Source organism: Phalacrocorax carbo, chromosome 2, assembly GCF_963921805.1.
Source record: "Phalacrocorax carbo chromosome 2, bPhaCar2.1, whole genome shotgun sequence".
NCBI classification, from domain to species: domain Eukaryota; kingdom Metazoa; phylum Chordata; class Aves; order Suliformes; family Phalacrocoracidae; genus Phalacrocorax; species Phalacrocorax carbo.
Genome location: NC_087514.1, coordinates 121,009,350 through 121,037,117, shown reverse-complemented (window position 1 = coordinate 121,037,117; position 27,768 = coordinate 121,009,350). Strand labels below are relative to the sequence as shown.

The following is a 27,768-nucleotide window of genomic DNA, read 5'->3' as shown; positions in this document are numbered from 1 at the left end:
TCTGACACAAAGTTAAGCTGATCTCAAAGAACAAGTAACAGGCCAATGGCTCTGGCAGCTGAAACTACAGAATCACTGCAGAGGAGCAACTGATATAAAGACACCCAAGTACCAAACAGGGAAGCTCAAGTGGACTTTATTATAGTTATTAGAATGTACAGGTATGTTAGTGCACTGGTTCTTATTTAATTTCTCAAATTCAATATAGGAGCAGTCAGACACTGAAGCACTAGTACCAGCTCTTTGCTTTTTGCACATTTAGAATGTGTAAAGTGGGACGTCTTTAAATCATATTCTGAAATATCCTTGAAGAACAATGTAGTCAAAACCAGGCTAAATTATTTCTTCATAGACCGCTTGGTATTTCAAGGAAATGCTAGAGATACCAAACATCTTTAATAAAAGAAGTGATGAAGAAGTGCTAACAGGGTGGTAGGATACAGATGACCCATTTTATCATCACCTTTACAGTCTTTAAAGTCTATTCCACGATCTGGAAAGAGTCCTTGAAAACTTCATTATAACACTATTTCTTTATTACAAATATTTACATGCTATATATTAGTACAACTTCTATTTCCACACTTTAACAATTCCATCTCTTGATGCAGTTACTATAAATCCTTGTGTGGTCTGGAAAGTTGCGATATCTGTGATGATATCATGATGTCCGACAGGGAGAGACTCTGGACCCTTCCGAGGGGTCTCATCAGTGGGACCCAGTTTTTGCTTGTTTTGAATTTCCTGTACAAAAAGAAAGTGAGAAATATTATGTACAGAAATCCCCTTTCCAAATGCTTACCGTTATCACACATATTAGGATGTAAAAAGATCAAAAAACCTCTTAAACAAATAAACCCCAATCTCCCACCCTTTGATGGTGTTCTTGGGATTACTCCTTGGTTCATTTCTTTTCATCACATACAACCTAAGTCTTAATCTGAACTGACAGTACAGCTCTCTGATTAGGGAAAGAATAATTTTTTCTCATATTTATTTCAATGACACCAACTACTAAGATTTAATAGTCCTATGGGGGGGCGGAGGGGAAGCTACCGTGACACACACAGCTTCCCAAGGGTTTTATAAAGATTGGTTCAATAGCATGAATACAATTAAGAACTTCACATAAAACACTCAAAAATCATAGTGCATAGGTAGACCCTCACTGACTTGGACTTTTTTTTTTTTTAAAGTTAAACAGTCACCTTTGAAACAGCACTCATTCAATTGCACTGAAACAAAACATTGTGCTAAAAGTCACTCTGAAGGATGTAATAAAAATTGCAGAGTTCTGCTACCATATTATTTTGGTCCTGGTACCTCTCACAATGCCTTGCTAAGGATCCTACAGAAAAGACATTCCAAAGACTGATCAAAATCAAGAGTGTTAATGCACTAGATTTCAATCTGCCAAAAGAAACACAACCCTAGTTTCTGCACGTATTATTTGGTAAGTCTAGTTCTGTCAAAGACAACTGATTCTTTTTCGTTTAAAATAACATCTTCCTAACTGCCTGAAAATGCAATGCTGACACCATCCACAAAAGGTAAGAGTGAGATAGTTATAATTAAATCCGTCATGCAATTACTGGAACCCAAGGCACCATCCAAAAGGCAAGCAGAATAGGTGTCTATCAAACAAAGCAAAATACCTGAACCACCTCCGTGCCCTCAATTATCTTTCTGTAGTAGGAAACAGATGGGCAATTAGAACTTCCGGCAACAACATATGATCTCTCAGGGTAGGCTAGATCCCAAAACCTAAACAACAAAGAAACAAAAAATCTAACATCTCAGCTTGATTATCAGCTTAATACAGCCGTTTAAAAGCTGTCTTCCTATTATGATGAAAACGAGTGGGCACAAATGCTATATGCTTCCAACACTTAGTGGAAGACGGCAACGTAGAGAAATCAACAGTCATGTCAAACGCACACACGAGCTATCGTTTTGTTTCACACAGCCTATCAAGAACTTTACAGAAGAGTACACGTCGTGTTTCAGAGAAGCACGGAGTTTTGCGCTACTTTTGCTGAGAACAACTCTCTCAGCTCACTGATGCTTACTAATGAACACATCTTCAGCATTATGTTTTTACTTCTTGAAGCTTACCTTATTTTCATGTCTGAGCCTGCTGTCAGTAATATGGGATTACCAGACGCTGGACTACAGTATATTCCGTGGATGCTGTGAGGAGAAGGCTAGTAGGGAAAAGGGACAGATAAAAATGAATTATCACCAATAGCTGTTGCCAGGCTTCACAAAGGGAATGCATTCTTTACCACATTCATCCATCCATCCAATTTCCAAATGTTTCTGACAAATGCCAAGTTACTTTGTTAATGGGCTGTATCTTAATATAGGATGGTAAATTGCTTCCTTTTATTCCTTATGTTTCGTAGAGCAATGCAACAGATTTAACTCTGCATAATGCTTTCTTGGAATCCTGGAAATTAAGTTCTCAATGACGGCAAAGGAGAAAGATTGTTTCTAACAGAATCAGGCAGGCGAATCATGCTGAAAAGCACATGGATGCTCAAATTTTTATGCTATGAAGGTATTAAAGGACACGTAACAGAAAACCAGCTTGAATCACAAGTTCCCTGTGTGCAAAGTGAGTGACCAAAATGAACTCAACCTGCAATCTTCGTAGCATGTACTAATTCAAGTTTAGGTACATTCCAGATCTGCATTTACAATATTTATAGAAGCAGCTGTGGTTATTTATGTGTATGTATTTATGTTTTAAGAAAGATATCCCAGATTGCTCCTTCCCCAATTAACTCCTTGAAGAAGAGCCACTTCATGCTTTAAACTAGCAGCTAAGTGTGATAGTGGCATTATGTTTCAGAAAGAATGTGCAAAAGAGCAGACGCTTACAGAAGTGTGCACAATCCCAGAAACAGGAAGTAAAAGTAAGTAAAAGATGCCACACCATGAATTTTGGCTTACTGTAAGCTTTACAGGCTTGACTGGCTCATGGGTTTTTGGATATAGCAAGTGAGTGTTACAAGTACATTCCACAGAGTGTGGAAAATACCAATAAAGATTCAATTACACTGCTGTTTTACAAAGGGGATTTAATTTTGACAGCAAAACAATTATGGTGCCAAAATAAATCCCAGGGCACGTTCCTGGTGCCAAACTGCAAGGCCTTGAGAACAGGTAACTGTACTGACACACAGCATGGAGTCTGAGGCTGTTCCAGCCCCAGCTACAGAACAGAAACATGAAAAGAAAAAGACCAGACCTGCAGCTCTGAAAGAGGAGGTGCACTGCTGGCCCACAAAGTGAAGCGTCGGTCGCCAGTTTCCATATCCCACATGGAGACTTCATTATTGCCTTGAACAGCTACAGGAAAGGTATTGCCAATGCAAAAAAAAAAACCAAACAAACCACGTCGGTTAGCCCTTGTTACTTGTGTTCTACTGACCTGATACAGGGGGCATGACACAGAGACACTCTCCGCTCGCTCTCTGTGGCATTTGGTGTTAGTCTTGCTTTGGTGGTAAAGCTGTGCATGTGTTTTGTTGGTTCTACCACTTAACAGAAGTGTCACTCGAGACAAAGTGCCTCATTTCAGAGAGTTTAAAGGAAACCTGCTTTAATCTGCAACCCTTTTTAAAAGGTATTAAAACCTCAGTTTCCTCCCTAAATAACTTGTCATCCTTCTTTGAGAAGGATGGATCGTCTGTTCAGCATGGTCATCAGGGACTTCGGAGACTAACCCTGGGCAGGTAAGACAGCAATCCAAAGTTATAAATTTCAGTAGCTACAATGATGTTCCACACCCATGTTTAGCATGGACAGGCAAAGAACTCTGTTCAAGGGACTGCTTACATGCCTGGCAGCAACCTAGCAGGCAAGGACTTTTTGGAATATTATTAAAGTGATGAACTTTGTCACTCATTTATTATTTAGCAGGGAGGAAACAAACTAGAAAGCACAGAGAAGCTTGCTTTATTTGTATGCTTTTCAAGAATTTTTTTTTCTCCCAGTGTGGTTAATAACCAGATGCAAAGCCTAAGAAGCAAGTAAAATATAAAACTCAAATTTCTCTTTTTACAGCAACTTTATCAATTTTGTTACTGTAGGATTAGTTTAAGCTACTTGTCCATTTCAGAATGTGTTCCCGACACAAACACTTAAAAGTATATGACAGTGCCACACACGGTGAGGATGAAGCAGCTGTGAGCACACCAGATGAGGAATCTCGGGAGATTTTCAAAAGCTCTAACCCATGAATCTAATCCAGCTGTGTCAAGTGGGAATTGGAATGGGACAACCTTTCACTCTCTGCTCTTCAGAAGCACTGAAGGCAGTGGCAGAATTGCCATCATTGTATGTCACAATTCTGGGTTTTGTCTTTCATAACATTTCATCCTTTAAAAAGCGACGTGGTAGACAGCACACAGGGAGGGACCCTCATGAAAGCTGTAATGCTCAGAAGATGAGAACTGTGAAGACTGACTGTCACTTCCATAACGGCTTAGCACTACTTCCCCACCCACCTGTTTTTTTAATTTCAAAAAGCCTGGAAGAGAACAGTGGCAGAACAAGTATGAACCTCCCCTTTTTCCTCTCCCCAAGCAAAGCACAAGAAAAACTACAAGGAAAATAAATAAAAACAAAAACCAACCAAACAAAAAAACCCTGCCCCCAGAACTTGAAGCAGAAGCTGAAACAAAAGCTGCTTTAATCACAACCTCTGGCAACTATGAGGTAAGTTTAAGACCTCTTTTACCTGCAATTACCCAGGACTGATAGACAGGATGCATGAGCAGGCGTCTGATTCGGGCCTTGGAAGGATGAGAATGGCTGGAGATAGGTAACTGAAACCTCATGTCCCAGCATGCCATGGTACCATTGCTTGTTCCTGGTGAGAGAAAGCTCCCCACAGTCAGAGGGGTAAGTGTACTGGGTTTTGCCCATATCTTTGTGCTCTCTTCTGAGGGAGGTGGACTTCAGCCTCAAGTACTTAAAGGGCAGAATACTTCCCACAAATAGAACAGGAGGTATTTTTCTCCTCTTGTTTGAGGAAAGCATATTCTAGTCAAGTCAGATCAAGCAAGAGCTTGAGCTATAGTTATTGTAAAAGAAAACCAGAAAGAGGGGGGAGAGGGAAGATAAAGAAGCTAACAAGAAATACGGGCTTACCAATACATAGCCAGCATTGGTGTATGTCCACAGCAAACGAAGTTATGAGGCCTAACTTCAAATCATGTTTCAGTGTCCAAGCATTGCTGCTAGATCGCAAGTCCCATCCAACCAGAGATCCATTAACTGTTCCATAAGCCAGTACTGACTGGGCTCCTGAATTGAAGTGATGCATATCTACCACACAGCCATCATCCTTCAGATCTAAGGACCTTGATTAAAAGAATAAACTTATTTAGAAACAGATATGACTCTATCCAAGTTTAAGACTCCTTCCAATAGCTAATGCTGAGCAGCATTTTCCTCTTCATGTCACTTCAAGGCATCTGCCAGAAACAACTTTCCAATTTTAGTACAACAGATGCTCATGCTCTCTCAAATCTCTCTGCTGACAGGACCTGCAAGCTTTCTACAGGCTATTAAAATGCTGCCAGCAGCTCTTCGCAAACATAAACATAACTGTGCTCTGGGTCTCTCAGCGTGTTTGGTATTTCTCTCTCATTCATGCTCCACATTTATCAGATACTCATCTACCCAGACTTTACAGGCAGGAACACACCTCTCCATGTTATACTGCCAGCACTGTCATCAATCACGTACTGAGTGTGCAAATGGACACCTTCTTCAGGCACAAACGCAGCATATACCAAAAGGAAAATACAGTTTTGTAGTTTCCATCTCCATTAGATTTGGCTTATTTCATTTCTGTACTTAGTCCCAAGTAAGAGAGTATATTTGTCACAGAACCCTTACTTTTACTTTGGACAGAGAAGAGGCCTTTGAGATGGTTGCTAGATTTGCTGGGGCCTGCACATGTCCTTCATTCAAGCTGGAAGATTAAGCTGTTGAATCAGTGCCAAAATATTAAAAAACTGCCCATATGGAGAAGTAAGGAAGTGCTAAACCATCCCCAAAGGCTCCCCTAAATAGTACCCCATCCCCTCTGTCTTTGCCACCTTACTCACATTAAGAGCCTGGGAGAGAAAATTTGCACGCCTGATGCCAAACCACATGTACATTTGTAAACCTTTATCTAATGACCTGTAAAAGAACCTCCAAAATTTATAAGTATTAACATCATAATGGAGGAGGTAAGACGCTACCAATACCAGTGCATTAATGAAAGAACCGAGAACTATTCAGACTGACTCTTTCAAGCTCATGAGTCCAGTGACACAGGAGGCACCAATAACCTATAGCTATGAATTCTCAGACCTGCACGGTTGCCTTTCAACCCTTTTTTATGAAGCAAGATAAGATCATGAATTACCACCTTCCAGTACAGCCTGGGCTCAGCCAGCAGGAAGCCTAGAGCAAATCAAGGGATCTAATTGGGGAATATAATAACAGCTTGAGCTCTGTGGTGAGATTTGACCGCTCTAAGTACCTACCTGCTTTGTATTGGATGAATTTTAGGAGATTTAGGGAGCTTTGAAGCTTCGATGCTAAGAAGCTGGATGGCACCATTATCTGAAGCTATAGCCAAGTAATGTGAGCCTTGGCAGAATGTAAGTGTCTTTACATGTCCTCCAATCCGAGAGTATGTCAAAATTGATCTAAGCAGTAGAGAGAGGGGGGGGGGAAAGGAATTTTTTTGTGGCACATTAAAAAAAAAATTACTTCTCTCAAACACCTACTTAAAACCAATGTCTCTCAGAATAACATTTTGTAAGTGTTCCAGAATCTGCAAGCTTAACTGCTTATCTTTGACCCTATGGGTTATGAGTCTCCAATTGCAGATGCACACATTTGTCTACCAGTACAATAAAAGTCTAACCTAGATCTGTATCAAAGTAGCATACTGTAGTTACTGTTGTTTAACTGATGCTGCAGTCCACTACTTCTTTTCCACAGTATTTTGAGACATTCTTTTCTCCCAAAGATTCTCTCACAGAGACTGTCAGCCCCATACCACCCATGTTTCAGCCAGCAATCCAGCTTTCCTGCATCAAATATCAGCGGATGAGACAGTTAAACATAAAACTAATTTGTTCCAAAACCTCAGATGGCTTTAAACAGCAGCACCAGAATATATTTATCTCTGTATAGAAATGAAATCAAAAAGCCTGTAATTACTACAACCACGAAGCAGTCCCTTTGCATTTGCTAGCAATTTTTTTATTAAATAATTGAAACAGCAATCTAATATTTTATAGTTGCATACAAAGAGGAACACCAGTTTTTCATTATTGAAATCTCCAGCACACCCACAAGTGATTCATATTTTGCTCCCTGCTCTAATTTATTTTGCACTCTGAAACAGCAGACCCCAAATCCTATGAGTTTTAAATCTACCTGGTTGTAGTCGTTTTTCCTTCCATTTTTTGGCTGTTCCAGATTTTCACTGTGCCATCATTTGAGCAAGTGGCAAAAATGGAGTGTTCATCAGAGACCCGAATACGGTTCACCGCAGATCTGTGTTCATGAAGGTGAGCCACCAACAACCCTTTGGGACGCCATCCTGCAGGGGAAAACAAAACCATGAAGTTTTGTGTTGGTTTCATAACTTAATAGGAACATGAAAATTCCCCTGATCCCATCCACCAACAGCTATATTGGCATATAGTCATTACAGCTGCAAAGCACAGAAGGCGCCGAAAACACAGAGCTAACACATTTTAAATATTAAAAGCAAAAGCCTATTTACTCAATTCTAAACTAAACCCTATTGGCAGGTCTGGGTAAGAGTTTTCTCTGAGATGGGTTCCATGTACATGTCAGCAAAATTACGAAGAGCCCTTCTTCGTAGACTTTATATAGAGATATTAGTGCACAGTTCTGCTATCAGCCCATGCAGATTGCTGTGCTGCAAATGGCAATCCCATAAATGCCCAAAATGCACATAATGAGCAACACATTTGAACAGACTGAAGTTCCTGGATTGTCTGTAGAGCACCTGAAGTGACAGGCTCAGCGTTGCACTGCATGCTACATCGCAAGCCTTATGTACCTAATAAGATGAAATAACAGCTCTTCTAAAATCCTATGAAAAATTTATTCCAGAACTTCAAAAATAAATTGAGGAGTTGAGCTGCCATGCAATAACTCTTGCCAAGAAGTTGCCAACGTTTGTGTAATACATCTCCTCCTCTGAAAAAAGCAGTGCAGAAGTATCTGGCTGCACTTCTAACACACATCTACTGTAGTGAAGGATTAACAGCAGATGAAGATAATGACGTACAGACCACAGCAAATTTCAGAATAAGACACAAACTTTAAATATGAACATCTTTCTGGCACTCACTCACTCATGTGGCAGAGCAGGTCAGCTGCTTGTATTGGGACACGTTATTTCATAGGTTGTAAAACCCTCTTCAGAAGACAAACACACGGCTTAGCCAAGCTCAGTCAAGGTTAGCTATGTTCAAACGCTTTCTGGTCGGACCATTTTCCTAATGATTTTCTACTGCTTCCCCGAAACTGACATGGTAGCTGTACATTGCCCAGATATGTGCATTTACGCTAGATTTACCAAAAGACTTTAGCATCACTGTGTTGATTACGGCAAGCCTAGCTGCTACAGATTCTGCTCCCAACATCTGGAGTTTAAGCACATGAACTGCCATTAGTAGAGGGCAGTCAGGAATCTCCATACGAGATACCCAGCAACAGTGCACGGAGTGGAGAACACGAGCAGAAAACGCTGAAAACTAATGCGAGTAAATCCCAATATCAATTTGGAGCTTCAAAATTTAAGGTGGGCTCATGGGAAGACGGCTGCGATTTAAAACCCTGTGTTTTCTCCCCGAGTGGCTCCTAGAGCCCTAATTAGCAAAACCTGGGTGTTGCTCCTTTCCGGTAAAGAAAAGGGGACAAGAGGTAAAAAATGTCTCTCCTTCCCCTCTGCAAGCAACAGTGTAGTATGGGAACACACATCTCTCTCTGGCTGGGCCTTGTGTCACTGTCACCACTGCTGGTGGGGACAGTCTCCTTTGCAAACAAGGGCAGCTCAAACAACCCTCCCCAGGGTGCATGCCACTGGGTAAGAAAACCTGGCCAAGAGGTTCAGCACTCACAGGATGGCTGAAAATCTGAAGCCACCCCAGGCAAAGTACTCACATTTCCCACCTCCCAACACTGTGTTTCTCCCCTTGCCCAAACCAAGCTATAGCCTGTTACAGGATGGCAAGTTACCTGCTGTATACCTGGTTACAAACAATCTGCTTCAGAAAACTCACTGGAACAAAGTGCACAACCTGGACTTAAGACCAGTGGTTTGGGTCCGTTACTGCAAAGGTGAAGATCTCTGTCCCAACCCTCTTTCATAGGTCATGCACGTATTTTGCCAAATAGGTGTTCTGCATAATAGGCACATTTCCTAAACTAATAATTTCTCCTCTTTTACTCATTTTTTGCATTTTTTTCCTGGGGACGATGATGCTTTGACTCAATTATATACTTTTTATTTTTTTGTATAACAACATCAGTAGCCTGTGATTTACCTGGAGGTGGGGGCTTGCTCTCCCACTCAGCGTTCTCCATCATCTGTTTGGCAAGTCTCTCTGCATTACACTGTTCTCGCTTCTGCTGGATCAGCTGCTGAAGTTCAGTTTTGCATGTGGTGATGCGTAACTGGTGTGCAGATGGGGACGCTGAACTGCTTGGTACCTGCATGGTCGGTTTCCTGGGTTGAACAACCGTTCCATCAGATGCCTGTAAGAGGTAAGCACTTAAAAATATATGCCTTACATTCTACACACATAAATCCTGCTCTTAAGATTACTGGGTCACACTGAAAAAAAGAATTGGAAAAATGTTTTTTATTGAATCAATTAGCAATGAATTAGCATTAAAAAAAATCATGTTTGCATGAAAACAATTAAAAACAGTGAAAATTATTTTTATAGAAAAGCTTAACCATTCACTTATTCTACCCTGCTTGCCTAGTCCGTTCTGTATTCTATTTGTAGAAATTGTATTGTGCTGTGCACACCTCTTAATGTGATTATTACAGAAGCAGTTATTGCTCTCAAGACTTACAGAATTACAGGTTAGCTCTCGAATGATTATTTTTTTTATATTGGGCTTTAGAAATGAAAGCATGAAGTGTTTCTCTCTTAGTTCAGCGTGGACACTCATTTAAAGCTAACAGAAGTTAATCTCCAACTAGAAACAGAATAGAAAGCAGGATTCAGTGTCAAGAGATGCTTCCACAGCCTGCAGGGCTCCCAGCCCGTCCTTCTGTAGCCAGTACTAACTTATTATAGGTACAGGGTGTCTAAATGCAGCTATGATGTGATACACCAGTTCCAAGTTAAAATCATGACATCTCTCTCTTCCTCACAACACGTATCAGGGCATGCAATGTGAGTCTTCCCTGCCAAAAAGGGCTCACCTAGTAACTGGCTAATCCACAAAGCCCCATCTCTTTATGCAGAGCATCTATTTGTTAGTGAAACTCTTCCATTCAAGTGACTAAGCTTACTTCCATCCTCTCTCAATTCCTATTTTAAAAATAAGAACTTGAAAGTCGGCTACTCTGCTGGAGAAGAGGCCAGGGAATAGCACCAGTATAAAATAACCTCCAAACAAAACAAGAACACCACATCCCTGTAGTCCTACTTGGCTTAAACTGAAGTGATTCAGTTGTTTTAAAGATGCGAAGATAGTATTTTTCAGCTCTACCTGTGGGGAGGATGACAAAGTGGCACATATGCCAGCTGAGGACTCTGAACGAAGTGGTTTCCCAGCCTGGATGGCTTCAGGATCAGTAGTTTGCCCATGTCCTTTGGGTATTGGCTGGGAGATGTTAGTTGGTTCCAGGGACCCAAACATGCTTTTCCATTCTTCATTTACGTTTGAATCTTGCTTTACGTGTTTTCTAGCTATAAGCAATCGGGAAGGAGAAGTGAGAGGGGAAGAAAAAAACCAAACAACACATAATCATGGCAACATTCACTCAGGCTGATCATTACTTTCAGGCTACATGCGAGTCCAATGTTTACATGCCAATTTATTATTTATATAGTTAATAGAGAAAAATGTACTGCTAGGCTGTTTAAACCAGCTGACAGGAATTTATGAGGCAAACAGAACACACGTGGCAAGTGCTCTGTTTACACCTTCTTAATCCTACAGCTGACTCATGCAATTAATCACTCCAGTACAAGGAAATTTTGAGTCTAGAAGGCTGCAGGATTAGACTTCACGTGACAATTTTTTCTTACGAGAGTTACTCCACTACTGGCATAAGACAGGGATAAATTTGTAATTGCACAGTACACAAATCAGTTTCAAATACAATCAGTTTTCCTTCACAATTGCAACATCACCTGTAAGTCAAGAACGTTATCTGTAAATAGGACATTTATTTATTTTCAGCATTCCTCTGGAGTCACTTAAAACTGTAAAATATAGAAAGCTAAATGAAAACATAGGACAAATTGAATTTGGACAAAGTCAGTAAGGAAGTTAAAGGTGTGAAGACTTTGCAGGTGACGGTTTTGGGTGAAGTCAATCAGTTCAAATGCACACTTCATACACTAACTTTTAAATCCTGTCCAATCCTGACTCCACAGGACGGAAAACTGAAAAATCCCGTACTTATGCACTTTCCTTTAAATTGACATGCAAAATATTTGCAGACTAGCATCTTAATTCTGTAAATAAGATGGCAATAACTACCTGGTTTGCAGATATGTCTGTATTTTTACATCTGAAAACACAGAACCTATCAGCAGTGTACAGAGGAGGGCCGTACAAGCTTGACAGAGCAAAGAGGAAGCTCACTGTCCAGCAGACAAGAATTTTGAGGATACAAAGAACTGGAATAGAGTTAGCAGCGAGTGGATTTCAAAGCTGAACAAGGAAATAAGTTTTTCAAACTGAAAGAGGAGCAGGCAACAAAGTAAAATGGGGGTGGATGAGCAACTGATGAACCCTAAGGTCAAAAAGCACGTACTTGGTGGGTGAGCAACAGTTGGCACACCTCAGTGCCAGCCTGTTACAGCATCACACCTAGGCCTCAGTTTCCTCCAGGCTACCTCAAGAAAATATCCTGGATTTTCACAGATAAAGAGCTCATCACTTCTTGAGAAGACACAGAGATAGCAGAAAAGTAGCCTTCATAATTTACACTGTTACCATGGGTCACTAGAGTCCTGTTTGTCCCAATCAGCTGAACAACCTGTGCATATTACTACTGCAAATGCAGTCAAACTAATTTAAATACCCGCAGGGGCAAACTATCCCCATCTTTCAGTGATCCAGAGAGCATTCCAGCACCCCACACTTCAAATAGCAGCAGTAATTTTCTTACTGCAAAATCAGTGAGGATGGTGATAATTTTGTAGGCTGAATTACCGAGAATGCTTGCTGAGTAAATTAAAGACTTAATTCTCTGGACCCTGAAAGAAAGGCTATACTTTACCTATACAGACCACAAAATATACCAACCACGTTTGTCATCAGGCTCCTGCTTTGTTTTAACAAGATCCACTTGTCTCCCAGTTATTCCCAGAGCTGACAAGTCAATCACCCCTTTCTGACTGCTGTCATGCAGGTGGCTCTGATCCACTATATTGGCTTTAGCTTTATTTGATTTTAACATAAAGTCTTTCAGTGCTAACAGTTTGTCTTCTTCCTCCTCAGTCATCCCCTATAGAATAAAAGGGAAAATATGATTATTTACTTTTGGACAAGAACATACATCAAGGCATGAAGATGTAAGAAGCAGTAAGATTAATGACTGGCTCAAAAGTGGAAGGAGAGAGGACATCCCCAGAATTCAAGAATCAGTCTATCACTCATACAAGACTTTGGGTAAGCTGCTGTAGTATAAAAATATCTTCTCTCCTCAGGAACAGGGCTAGGAATAGCGAAAGGGCAGAATAGCATTTAATATTGAATCACTGTCTAGTGCAATCTGCTTTTTGCCACCTAGGCCTTGCTTACAGCTCACAAGCCACAGGAGAAAAAAAAAAAAGATTAAAAAACCCCATAATGAACTCACACACACACTCTCAGCTGCAGTCCTTCCTCTTCCCAGTTCTCACTACTTTGTGTGGGTGATTCTTAGGTGATCCCCTTTTCATATATAAGCCTCAACACCTTCCAGCTCCCTTTGGCTTTTGCACTGTTACCTGCATATCTACCTCTTCAACAAATACATACTCTTCTCTCCAACGCAACACACACTGCATATTCTGTAACCTGATACCACCACAGATGTGTCACAAATCTGAGACATACATCTGAAGTCTTTAAAAAGAGGATGTGTTTGGGAAATCCAAACGTGCGGTTGCCCTATTTCTGGCAGATCTTTTCAGAATCTTCCTTAACTCCTGAACTCTTTGTCCTACAAACATGTGCTAAAATCAATGAAGTCAATGGTTTGCAGGATCAGAGCCTCAGACTGGGAGTCCCTCAGAGCAGAGCAGCAACTGCAAGTTTAGGATCTGTGGAGATATACAAAACCCAAGAATCTCAAGCCTGACTTTCAAAGTACAAATAAAAAACAATCACTTGTGAAAGTAGCTTCTTCAAGAGCTGTGCAATGGCAGGGTCCTCTGGGGGTGGGCAGTCAGGGAGAACACCACTCCTCTTCTTCTGACGCATCTGAAGGTGTCGGAAGAGGCTTGTGATATCCTTTGATCTTAAGACATAATCAAATATGGAACGGCTGACAGGCTCTTTAAGTACACTTAGCAGGACTATTTCTTTATCTATCTGCAATTCAAAAAGAGAGACCCATCAACATTGAGGATGATATCCCTGTAAACAGAGGGAAATGTAAATGATGTCATCTCATGTCTACAATGTTTGCACTTTTGTTTTTTCCCTAGCCTGAAAATCAGTAACTGGACAACTGCAAATATTAATATAAAAATCAATCTCTTCCTCTGAAGGCATGTTCTAAAAACCAGTTTCCAGCTTAGTCCTAACGAGATGCTTTCAAACTTACAACAACAGAAAAATCATGTAGGACTTAAACATTATTGCACATGATTGTACCAATAACTTAGGTTCAACTTCTCTCCTTTCGTGAAAATAATATCTTTCCCTGTGTTGGTCATATCAGGTTTTCTCCATTCTCTTTCCCTGTTCTCCCAGAAGTCTCAGAATGTTAACTTGGCATTGCTAGATGGGATTAAAAAAAAATCTACTACTAGTACAATGATATTTCTAACCTTGTCTGTCTTTGTCCTACATTTACCCTGTAAAAATACCAACCAGAAGAGCTCTTCCCCCGTGTCAGTCAGATTAACGAGTTTCCTCCTATGTATACAGGGGAATAAGGATGCACAGGCACGTAATTAAGGAATATTCAAAAGCGTATTGGGACATTAGTAAACAATCATAAGAAACTGATGAGTTAAGGCATAATTTAGAATAATTAACTGGGGCACTCATTATAAAGGTTTTTCATTATTATTAAAACAGAAAAAACCCAAACTAGTTTCTGTTCTCCCAGGTGGCGATTCAATGTCTGTTTGTGTCCAGAGAATGTGTCTGGACAAAAAGCCTTGCATGCAATCCGGATTACTTGCAGCCCCAACATTTCTCTGAGTGTACACTTTTATTTTAGCACTTGATCTTTTCTGTTTCAAGAATAGGTCTTAAGATGGTTGGGGGTAGGGCAAGCCATATTCATGAAATAGGCTCCCAGTTACAGTCCCACAGTTAAATGGCCAAACCAAATTTGGCCCAAAGTTGTGTCATAGATGTTTGGATAGAAGTTAGAATACTCAAAATAATTAATGCAAGATGGTGGGGTTGGACTGCAATTATTCCTTCACAACAGTGTCAGAAGACCTCATTCCTATGATGTGCTTCTCCTAGCTGCCTGTCTACATGAAAAAACTTCAAAATTAGTCCAAAGTGATGACTTCTTTATTAGAGTCCAATGCAACATTACCCCCTACTTGCTTACTATATGTAGAATTGTATAGCAAAGATGAATACCCTAAAATGAAGCAGGAAGTGAACAAGACAGAAATTTATCAATCAATGCTGAAAACAGAGCACAAGGTGTCTAGGGAGATATAAACAAGACAAAATATTATTTTTAGTGAAGTTATCACCTGCATCGTTTACAAGAAATGTTGAACACATGTTGCACTGCAACAGTTTCTTATCTATTTAAACACCTGACAGATGCATTCTACAGGTCCTGAAGTTATATGCAAAGTTGCCTATATGATCATATTACCAGGATCGTGTGCAGGTCATTCCTAGACACATGCTGTTACGAAATTACTTGACTTAACCATGCTGAGCACTCTGCCCTTACCCTTGGCAAAGCGCTGGTATACAGGAGTAGCACTGCTGAAATCCCAAGCATGGTCATCACTACCTAACAGACAGCTCATGTTTTCAGAGGGTCAGGCCCACAGCCAAATGTGTTAGCAGGGCAGGGCTGGAATAGCCTTGTAGATGAAAGCATAGAACATAGAAACACTTGTTTCACTGCCAACTTCTCATGCCTTTTAGATTCCTGTAAACTAGCACAATGTTGCAAGAGTTTGATTGTAAGCAAGGCAGAGAAGGGCTTGAACCAAAGACACACCTGTTGATTTTAGGCTTTGTGAAGTGTTCTGCAATTTGCAACAAATTTGAGACAACAGTCTTTCAAACATGGAAGGCAATGGCCATTCTGTCAGTGTCTGACAGCAGAGATCAAAAAACTATATCGCTTCTAACCTTAATTGAAGGAAAAAAAAAATCTACTATTCTTATAGCTGGGACCATGGCCAAGGCAGACTTAAGAATTATGACTAGTTGAGATATGTTCACATTAATCGTATTTGAAGTATTACCTGTATTATTGGTTGTGTGATGAAAGGATGGAGGTATGGCATTAGCTTGCAGTATACATCAGCAATATTCAAATACTCTGCCACCACAGTGATAAATCCAACTGCACCGTAACGTATCCAAAGATTAGGATGACACAGGAAAGGTGCTGAAAGAAAATTAGGCTGTTAAAATATATCATTCATATGAAAAAGAGGGGATTGTCCTGTATATGGCAGCCTGTGATGTCATTTCTTTCCCCTAGAATTATGCCCAAACTGAGCCTTCCCTCCTGCAGAGCACCGGCGTGAACACACTCATACTGAGAAAACTATTTCATGGAGTTCACTGTGCTTCTGCTGCTCAGCTTCCTTGCTGTTGCCAAAAAGCATATTTTTTCTATTTATTAATTTCATTTCCTAATTGTCAACTTCAGATTTGCAAAGGAGACTAATCCAAAAATAATTCTCAACCTTATTCTGGACAATTACGGAGAATCCTAATACCAGTGATGTATTTTTTTTCTTTTTAAGTAAACACTTTGTTCCTTCCTTCTTCCCCTCTCTTCCTTGAAGAGTCACTACTTATATTTTAAGATTATCAGACTCAGAAGTCCACCTCACTTACGTGGGTTTTAAGAAGATGTAATCAAGGAACTGTATCTAGTCATGAGATATAACCACAGGTCAACTGCCCGAAATTCTGTGTGCCTTTGAAAAGCCATAACATTAGGAAGAAGCAGACTACATCTCAAAATAGGAGTTGGTATTTTCTTTTCCATAGACAGCTGGTAAATCTTGGGCAGGTCTAAATTAAACTGATAAGCCTGATGAGGAAGGAGAGACAAACTCTGTATTCAAGGTCCTATTGAGCTTAATGGGTTTTAGAAATGGTGGTAGGTACAGGACGAGAAAGGATCATGCATTGTCTGGAGGAGGCTGGATTTGCCCCTTCTTCAAAGGCTGATGGGTAAAAATCTGCAAGTTATGTGCCTGATCAACTTCCAGAAGTAACCAAGAGTTTTTCTTTTTAGGAGGTTGGCAAAAAGAACAAGGAAAGATCTCAAAGCAGAAAGTTTTTGGACTAAGTGTTGTTTGCTGCTATCCTATACAAAACCAGAGAAGATGCTTCCAATTTGTTCCACCAAAATTATTATTTTAGAGTTCTGAGCACTAACATGGCCCAACTAGCAACAGTTCATTAACACAATTTTGTATAGATTCTAAAACAGTACTATCGGTTTGCATATTGGATAGTTAAGCTGACGGTGAAGCTTTGTGTAGTACTAAAATTTCTTTTCTTAACTAGGAAAACAAGATATTCTCCAGTATTCCAACTTACCAATATCACAAGCAAACTCATAAATATGGGGCTTTTGCAAGAGCCCTAGCTGGCACATACAAGTAAGAGCATTGAGGGCTTTATAAATGACAAATTCTTCAGCATCACTGAGACCTTGCTGAAGCAGAGGTTTCAGTATTGATGAGCTTTGCCAGCCAACATAAGCAGCAACACCTGAAACATAAAACGAACACATAAAAATACAAAGTAGCACTTCCTTGCCTTTCCTCACCAAAGTTTAAAACTGCTATCCCACAGAGACATCTCAAAACAGATTATTAGGCATTAGCAAAAAAGGAGGCTGCTTTCCATTCAAAGTCAGACCAATATTCTGAAAACTGTTTGATAAAAGCAGGTCCCTGTGCCTGCAGAGGTCCTTCAAGATGCCAGGCATAGATGTCAGCACACAGCTGGCCAGCAGCATGAAACACTTCCCACGTCTGTTGCTTTCCACAGCTGAAACAGCAAGGCAAAAGCAGCAGTGCTCCTAAGGGGTGGGGATGCAGTGCCTGCATTTGTACATGGAAAGGACAAGTGAGCAACGATGAAAGGTTCTGTTAGCAAGATTTTGTCTTTTAACTTAGCGATGCTTGTAATTGGAGTATGATTCAGACTCCTGAAAAGACTGAACTGGATACTGGACTAATTATCAGCAAGGAAAGTCTATCGCATACACTAATAGTCGAAAAGGAACCTTTAGAACCAGCTTCTAAAAATCCCCCAGCCTGAAATGGCTGCAAGATTTGCTGTTCAGTTAACTGGTCTCAAATTATTTGCTACCATGAAGCCACCTTGACCCTAGTTTCAAAAATAAATCCAATTTTAAAATATATTTCAAAATCTTAGAAAGAAGCCAAGATCAAAAGCAAAATGAAAGTAATTCCTTTGAAGCTGCATTGCAGTAAAAGAAACTGCTTTCCCATTTTTCTTCCTTTCCCACATGAAAACCAGCCACTGGCCACATGAAATTAGCATCTGGAATTGGTTGTTTAGATTAGACAACCCATCTACAATAATTAATCTCTGGCAACAGTCAGGGAGATGGACCTTGTTGGATTTCTGATCTTTTCTCTAGCTTTACATCCATCAAGCTAACATTCCTTCCCACAAACAACTGGGCAAGTCCTCTGATCATCCTCAAGAGAAAAAAAAAAAAAAAAAAGGTTTTCACTGAATAGCTCAGGCTTATTGTTGCTATCATCATATCTGATACACAGCATAGACCATAACTGCCTCTGCTTCTAACCCAGTTATTTGGGATTGGTAAATACCAGAAAATTCAATGTCTTCCCATCAGAATCAAGACTAAACATAAAATAAACTTTATCATTTACTCTAATAAGATAATAATCAATATAATCGCTCATGTATTAATGCTGGGCTTTGCAACCAGTTGCTAAAAGGAAGAGAGGAAGAAGGGAGAAATAGCTCAGGTAAGAGAAATCCCCTCAGTGACACTGTTACAGAAGGGCATCTGCAGGCAGAAGTGCCTGCATGTACTTAAAGACGAGTTAGAGCGCTCTGTTTTAAAGATGTGCAAAAGCTTTCAGTAAAACAGTCTAAAACAAAAATATATAAATTTTGAACTTTATCTGAATTCTTCTGTGGAGGTTTTGAACAGATATTGGGAGAGGAGGAGGAGCTAAAAATATAGGTTACATATCTTGACTTTTATACTTAGAAGCCTCACATTTCTCTACATGTCTTTGCAAGAAGCCAGGACACGGTGACCTGTGCTTTGGCTACCTGCCAGAAGAATTGCTCCTTCTAAACAAACTCTGACAAGTTATTAGCATCACAGCTTGGCAGGGTTCACCAGCACAGCATTTTGTGGCTTCCAGTCATAAGGGAACGTGTGCCTACCATAACGGCCCTGATGGAACTTTGATCATGCTCGTTCTTCTTACCATGCACCTGTAGTACCATTTCCCCCCCCAGGGACTGCAATGGGAAAGTTTTTGACCTGCAAATCCTGAGCACTGACTCTCAGCAATAGTCATGTGGAATAATTTCCAACATGCATGAAACATTAGATGTACTTAACAGCTGATGTCATCATTGGTAAGATTTTTTAAATAATTGTTAAAGATTCTTGTCAGCTCAGAAAACTTAAGTGAGGTTTTAAGGCACTAAAAGAAAAATTTTCGTATTATAATTTTAGCCTATACCGATGCGTAGTTTTCATCATATGAACAGATCTATTGAAGTTAATGGGACCATGCACACGTGTGAAGTGATGAATCTATTGGACAGCTTGCAGCAATCTTAGTATTTACTTGTCATAATTTAGCTTTCTAAGCCAGTGGCTTTAGCAAGGACTCAAAAAAAAGCGCATTTAAAGTTTACTTTTTATGTTAATCTAACCTTCACTTAAATGCCTCAGTCTCATTCATATTAAATATTTGGACTAAATGAAAAATCTGATTATATTTACATTGTTTTGCCTTCACTCCCTAAAGAAACATTTACACCAAATAATTCAGCAAAGTCTTTTCCTATAAATTATGGAAGTCTTTACAAGAAGGGGCTTTCATATGACTGTTAACAGTTTCCAAGATATGCAAAAATTAATTTATTTACATTATTATCTCTCTAGTCTGTTTGGCTGAAACCAAACACTTACCAACAATGCTGTCAAAGAAGGCTCCTCGAAGATGCCAGTCGTTCTTATCATTTAAAAAAGTGATCATATGAGATAGAAGAACATCATTGGCTTTCTGACGTCCAAAAAAGACACAGAGACGTGTTATTCCATTTTCCATCAGCGTTTGTTTCACAATATTCTCTGGGTCACTTAGCAAAGTAACAACTTTCTGCTGGACCATTTCATGCAAGGCTTGCAACTCTGCACGAGACAAGAGGATGAACATTTGGGTTGGTGAGAAACAACATGTGCACGTGTACTACCTGCTGCTAAAGGAGTTATGCTGACCCGCTATCCTGAAGAACTCCCCACTCAGTAAGACGGACAACGCAACAGAACCTCAGCAATTCCAACAACTGGCTTACCAAAGACTTCAGACTAAGCATGAGGTGGTGGCAAAGCCAAAGAGTATAGAAAAGTGAGACATTCTTCCCAGATCAATGTATTCTGAACCTGTCATAACTTCAGCTAAGATGATCCAGCTCATTATATATCCACGTGAAATGCAGATGTGAATAAGCATCAGAAGAAGTCAGTGGCAATGTTACAACAGTAAACAAAATGCTTCAAGGCAATTCTGGTTTGGTACGTTTATCTGACTATCAGTTTCAAAATTTGTGAACTGACAACAGATCAAGAGTATTTTTAATTAGGTAGATAGATTGGCTTCACTAAGGATACAGAGAGGAATAAACGATACTTGAAAAAGTGAGTACTTCCAATTTCATTAAATATCAGCAGTTACCCCAACAATACTGACAAAAAATTTCAAGATGACCTTGCCCATGGCTTCTACTCCATGGTACAACTAAAAAAATATTTACACTAATTGGAAATAACAGAATTGCTAATGCACAGGCTGTTATTGAAAGCTGGACAAGGGAGGTTCTCAAACAAGTAGCACAAAAATTTCACCTATTGCCGTCCCAGCTTTGCAGGGGTCATTACCATTTGCCTGCAGTCAGAAGACCAGCTAATCTGCTTTCTAACATGACACTGTCAGTCACATGCAAAAGTTGCCTTCTGGCTTCAAATTTCTCATGCTTGGTTTCTGAAAGGGTACTAAAGAATAGAACTATTCAAACTGGTTTCTTCCTTGTGCTACTTCTTTCATCTCCAAGCTATTTTGAGGGATAGAAATACAGCCCATACGACGGGGCTTCCTCTCCCACTCCTCCACAGTTCTGAGCACCCCATGCCTTATGTGAAGGAACTTGAAGGGGATTTTTTAATGTTTGTTTTTGGTAGGTTTTGGGTTTTTTTTATAGTATCATCCTGCAACTAGTTAAGAGATAATTGAAACATGCCTTTTTCCCTACCAAATGAGTATATGCAGGATGTTTACCAATTACGATTAGTCACAGATTGATCTACTTAGCCCAAAAGAAAAATGATGGGTTTTAACCACAAACTATTCCCAGCTTAGAAGACTCACCCGGCATTGTTCTGGAAATCTACGCATCGCTAAAAGGCACTGGAGCTGACACACAGGTCATTAATTACCATCCCTCCTTCCCAAGGGAAGGAAAAAGAATGGCCATCCTTAGGATTTTAACTCATTCTCTGTGCTACAGTTCCAACAGCAGAGATAGCAGTGTTACTGCCCAACGGCATCCATACATTCAGCATCTTCAGGCAAAAAGGTGGACAAGAATTGCCAGACATAAGAACAGAAAAGAATAATGACTGAAAAATACAGTACTATGACTATGCTAGAAATTGTCAGGTTTTTCAAAGCTAACACTGCCTGCCTCTTCAAAGGAAATGGTATTTGGAATACAGCCGTGTTTTCACAGCTGACTTGTTTACGGTACTCTGAGTGAAGCTGGATATGCAAACAGGCAGCCAGCATCAGAGTCAAATACCTTGAGAACTTCTGGAGGGAAAAAAAAAGATTGTTATCATTTATATGCTTTTTTTTTTGTCTTTCCCAATGTTCAGAACAGAGATGTCTGTTTCTGCCTGAAGCTGTAACATACCCGCTTTGATACCGGTCAAAGAAAAGCATTCTTCCCATTTAATAGGAAGGCTAAGCTTTCAGAGATGAGGAACATCAGTACTAACTAGGAGCTTTGGCCCATGATTTGCGATTATAAGCAGGCAAGGTAAGTAGAAGTGACATTACCGGTGTCATAGTTATCACTAGGGTGAGATGTTTCATCCATTTCTTCACCATTTGGTTCATTTTCCATATTCAGATTTTTCAGCTGTACTAACTCTAGAAATCTCAGAGCTGTTTCTGCCAACAATGCTATGTTTTCTGCAAAGGAAAACATTTTGGTTAAGAATTGTTCTACTTCACCAATTTACATCAGTCCGATGGTCCCCAACAAGAGATTATTACCACTGACAAAACCAGTCATGATGGGCAAATGGGGTTGAAATTACAGAACTGGCTCTGGTCAGCCCAATTCTGCTGACCATGATGCCAGTGAAGCTATCAAGTACATCAAATCACAAAGTATTTTTGTCATGTAAACAAGCAGAAAAATTATAAGGATATTAAGTGTAACAATGACTAATTTCAGCCCTCTAGAACTAGCCCTAAATGCCACGTAATCTCAGTCTAATGACTAAATAACTTGATAGAATGTAAAGGCAAATTAACCTGAATTAACTAACATGCCCACGTGGTAGACTGCAACAAAACAACAAACCACCACGCCAGGATATGTATCCTAGGGAACAACAACAGGGTTACCCTTGAGGACTGGATTCCACATTTAGAACATTTGTCCCTGTATCTATCCACGTGACTTGGCACCATTCTGCACTGTTTGGAAGCTGCTGAAGCAGCTCAGGCTATATTATATGGGTCCAGCCATATGGCTGGCACAGGAAAAATCCCATCGAGGCAGAAGTCCCACTTAAGCAGCCGTTCTGAGTGTCATCTAAGAGAGCAGCAGCATGCCAACAGAGCCTGTCCACAGCCCAGATCAAATCCTGTAAGTCACCAGCCTGACCACTTCCAAAAAGCGTGCTGTAATAACAGCAGTTAACCCAGGTGTTAGACTACCTTAAAAAATATACACACATATATTTATTTGAAATTTAAACTGCTTTCTTAAAAGAAAAGCTATTTGAAATTAAGGTAACTTAATCAGACTTAACCATCTACAGTTCAAATAACCTTTTCAAATTTCAGAAAATATAGCTGTACTCAGTTTGAAAATAGTCCAACCACCAAACAGAGAGAACCTCTGTGTAAGCAAATGCAACTGGAGTCTATGGGTACTGAGACCTGTAGCCTTTTTGCACTTGCAGAAAAGGAGACTGCATTTTGGGTTTTTTCCATTTCAGCTTATTTAAGAGGTTCAGCTTTATATTAGTTCATTTTAAAATTAATTATGAATAGCCTATAATTTTACAAGATTTGGGGTTTTTTCTTCTAAGCTACAAATAAAAGTAAGTCATGAAAAAATGATTCTTTCATAAAGCCCTAAATGTGGAAGATCAAAGTGATCAAAAGCAATTGGTTCTATTCATTAACTGTGTGTTATCTCCAATAATTAGTTTTATCAGCTTACTTAGTAAACAGAAGAAAAATACCTGGGACATTTTCAACCAAATTCTGCATTTATAACTTAAAAAACCCAAACAAACAATCAAGCAAAATCAAACTCAACACACTTAAAAATATGCTAGTCATAGCAAATAAGGGAACATGGTAAATAGCAAATATGGGCACGACTACAAAGCTTCTTCCTGAATCAGGCAGAACTCATATCTGAATAACGTACAAAGAAAACATCTGTGACAATATAAGCCACTCTATCCCATAGCAAATAATGTAATTTGAGCCCCTAATATAAAACTTCACTTGCGGGAAAATACCCCTGAAGCGTAGCAACAGATGCTTTGTAATTTCCATGTTTATTCAGTTCAATCAGGCCACGCTAAGCAAATAATCTGAGCCAATGAAGTGACAATTAAGATAAATTAATAAAAGCTGCAAAGGGTGGGCAAGCTCAGAAAGCCCTGCTCACATGATTAAGTACACAAAGACCACTTGGACAAGCACTTTTCTTCATTACACTCTTGCTTATCCAGGAAATAAAGCCAGGGCTGCTTCCCTGAGCATGAGGCTCTAAGCTCTGACCCCTTACGTTCGCTGTGGGCAGGCCCTAACCCAAAGCACATGTACACATCCTGCAAGTTGCTTTTACATGCAGAACTACAGAGATGAATAAATGTTAATTTGGAAAAAAAAAGTTAAGTCACCTAGCAGAGAGCAAACATATTTTGTCAGCTCTTTAAAATGTAATTATTTATTCTGGGTACAGATCTACACTGGGAACTCATCTGTTAGTATAAATCAACTCATTAATCACCAAGTTGCTACCACAACCTGCACCAGTTAGCTTAAGTGAATACAGGTGTCTTTACCTGCAGTCATTTCTGAGACTTCTGGGGAGATTTACTGAAATAGAAACAGCAAGCTATGTGATGATTTTGAGCAGAGGAGAAAACAGTTAAGGAAATACAGAAAAGCCCAAGATTTGGAGTTTTGACTGGATTTCCTCTTACCAGCATATGCAAGTCTGACGATGGTGGCTTCATCCTGTGCCAAGTGTGCAATGCCTGGCAGAATGTATTCTGGGTAAATGTTAATATCATTGCGTGGCACCTCTTTGACGAGAGCAAGAACTTTAGTTAGTGTCCTCACAGATTCTGCCCTCACCCTGGGCACAGAGTCGTTGCTGAAATGTAACAGATAAGGAGTAATACGATCCAGAAGAATCTCTACACTTAATCTTGGTGCTAAATGAAGAATCAATTCCAAAGCAGCCAGTTTGGAATCACAGTATTTCAGAGTCTGTAAACAGGAAGTTATCACAGACACTAGAATAACCAGCCCATTCTCTTTTGTCTCTCCCTCGGCTTTCTCTGTGCGATCATGCCCACAGAGATTGTGAATGATGTTGTCCAGATCTTTACGTATGACCAATATACGCTCATCTGCTGATACAAACGTTTCCTTGGCAAACTGGGCCATGTAAGGCTGAAGGAAAGTGTAAAATATTTCAGGAAATGCATTGTTACGTTGCTGTTTCAAATAATCTTCAGCTGCTAAACGTTTATCTGGCTCGCGATGGACCATCTGAGTGACCTTGAGAAAGGCAGAAGTCAGAGGGAGCGGGAGAGAAAGATTAAAGGTTTAGACATTTGTAATAATAAAAAAAAACCAACACAAAAAAAACCCCAAACCCCAAAACCAAACCCAAACAATAAGCCATTTGTCACAGAAGTAGGTGAAATACACTACAAACAGACCACAGATATGGTTCTAATGTTGCAGTCCACCCTTACCAGTTCTCTGATACTGCAGTCTTCAATTTTGTTTAGGACTTGATCAGGGGAAAAAAGGCCATTCCTGTAAGCCAAAAGCTGAGATAAATCAAACAAGGGTACGCCTTCTGTGAAGAGCTCTGCTATTACACAGCCTGGGGAGTAGGGGGGGGGGGGAAAAAAGTCAAAGAGTTGTCAGAGGATTAGAAACAGACACTTTAACTTTGCTTTCTATATGCAGACAAGAACAAACCCTACATGACTCTTAGCTCAATTAAAAAATAAGCTAAGTGAGTTGCCAAATTAACTTGCAGAAAGGAGGTAGCATCTCAAGCTGCAAAACCTGGCTTTTACACTTGATCCCCGAAATATCTCCTGAGTATTTTATTTCAAACATGCCAACAGCAGAGTTTGTAATTAGGAAACATGAGGCAGTGACTTCAGACACCTGCCAGCTGGAAAATACACCACCAGAAAAGAACCCACATCACTGTCACGTGGAAGAAGAGTGCCAGTAAGTCATCATGGATCAGGCAGTAGGTCAAACTAAGCAATCCTTTAACAGAATGTAAAGAAATAACCTCTATTTCTACAGTGATGCTGGGAGACAGCATATATTCACACACACAAGCTCATAAGCACAGTGAGAAATATAATGATTGCCAAACACAGCCCCCCTCATTGTGTACATGACACACGTTCTCTTCAAAAGTCCCACTCCTGCAGTTTGTTCCCAATGGTCAGCATTCTTGCTTTATCAGTGGAGTGCCCTGGAAGTTTGGCTGTGAGAGCAGCTTGCAAAATTAAGTAACCATTATCTTTAAATTCAGATTTTCCAATCTCTTTAAGAAGAAAAAAAAAAAAAAGGCCAAACTTATGGCTTTCAAACTGCTCTAGACAAGCCCAAGACTCAAGATGGGCTCCACAGTCAGACTCTACCATTTGCGAGTGGGACTATGACAGGAGCTTGCTCAGTTATCTAACTTCCCGCCTTTGGAGAAAATGTAATAAGAAGGGGCTTCTAAAGCCAATATTGCCAAACCGCCCTGAAAGCTGGCTCAGTCCCCAGGCAGCTGGACCTCAGGTGAACCACTGACTGGTTCCTCCTTTTGGGTCCCATGAGGCATATGCTGTGCATCCCCAGAACCTCAGCCACGAGAAGATAATAGTCTGTGACTTGCAGAACCATCTCTTTCCCAGGGCAGAGCTGAGCCATAACAGAACAGTTTGTGATTTCCCTCCTCAGATAACACAGTTATGCACTTAAATTATGTAGCTTACTGTATCGTATCTGCACTTTTTCTGTGAATGAAAGGTTTTGGGGTTGGGTCTTACACTTAAAATAAGCAAGCTTTTCCACATGCCCACTGTAAAAAACAAAGTAAAACCAAAAAAAGGAACAAAAACCAAAAAAAGAAACCCTCCAAATAAGCTTTTCTGCATCCCAACACACAATCATAAACACCACCCTGGTCTCTCCTGATGTCTCCGAGTACCTGCAGAAAAGATATCCATTGCACGTTTTAACTCCCCTCTTGTTCGCTGATTGCTATTTGCCAAGTCTACCAAAGGAGTTGAAGGGTCCCGCATGTTTTCCAACTCCGTGGCAAACATACTGCCATCAACAAAGCGCTCAGGAGCAATGTAACATGTTCTCCGCCGTGATGTGTCAAAGAAGTAATTGAAGTCAGCAGGATTGTCTTCAGGAAGGTATGTTGGTTTAAAACTGGCAAAGTCAGTTAGAAGAACCCAGTTCCAGCTGGTCACCATGATGTTCTCTGTCTTAATGTCCCCATGGCGGACTCCAGATTTGTGCGCTTGGTCCACCGCTGTAAGGATCTGGAAAGCTATCCACCTTTTTTCAATGTTGTTTAGGAATGGCCTGGTACTAATTCGATCATAAAGGTTGTCCCGTACGTACTGTCTGAAAAGCATCGCGGCCTTCTCGGACAGGGTCGCCTTCTGGAAGGGAAGGCAGTTCTGCGCCGAGTGTAACCTTATCTTCAGCTCCTCCAGCTCTTGCTTGTAGCTCGTCAGGGGTAAGGTCGGATCCTGGATGGCAAACACCTTCACGACCACCAGCCCCTCCCGGTGCTTGGCTCGGGCAACCTTGAAGAAGCGGGTGCTCCCCAGGCTCTTGTCGTATTCGAAGTCGTGGATGTCCGAGAAGTAGCTGTCCACCGAGAGGATCTGCGAGGGGGCGATGCCAGCCAGCTGGTTCCCCATGGCGGCACCTCCTCCCGGCCGCGGCCACCGCACCGGGGCTCTCCCGCCTCAGCCTGGAGGGAAAACACAACGCGTATTTCACACCGGCCGCCGCTTCGGGCTCACCCCGCTCCCTCCCGGGCACCCCGCCCTGAGCGGGCCCCGCCGCCGCCGCCCCGGCTCCCGCCGCCCTCCCCAGGCCCCGCCGCCGGGGCAGCGCTGCGCGGGGCCGGGCCCAAGGGGAGCAGGGCGCCGCGGCGGCGGGTCTCCCTCCGCAGCGCTCACCGGCGCGGCGCGGCCCGCCCGGCCCAGGCAGAGCCGGGACGCCCCAGCCCCGGCGGCGGGATGGAGCGGAGCGGGACTGAGGGCGGCGGAACCGGCACCGTCAGGCGGGC

At 40.9% G+C, this 27,768-nt stretch overlaps 1 protein-coding gene across 1 annotated transcript; it reads right to left on the bottom strand.

Moving 5' to 3' along the window:
• Positions 1–120: 120 nt before the first annotated feature.
• PIK3R4 (phosphoinositide-3-kinase regulatory subunit 4) lies at positions 121–27,768 on the bottom strand. Its single transcript, XM_064444140.1, has 20 exons — positions 27,659–27,768; positions 26,665–27,447; positions 25,190–25,323; positions 24,407–24,989; positions 22,005–22,139; positions 19,859–20,080; positions 17,236–17,409; positions 15,918–16,063; positions 13,624–13,827; positions 12,556–12,757; positions 10,786–10,985; positions 9,603–9,813; positions 7,456–7,621; positions 6,552–6,716; positions 5,161–5,372; positions 4,748–4,879; positions 3,254–3,354; positions 2,116–2,204; positions 1,656–1,764; positions 121–744 (listed from the first exon to the last, which is right to left on the bottom strand). Exons 2-20 carry the CDS (start codon positions 27,392–27,394, stop codon positions 574–576), a joined length of 4,086 nt encoding a protein of 1,361 aa, XP_064300210.1. The 5' UTR covers positions 27,395–27,447; positions 27,659–27,768; the 3' UTR covers positions 121–573.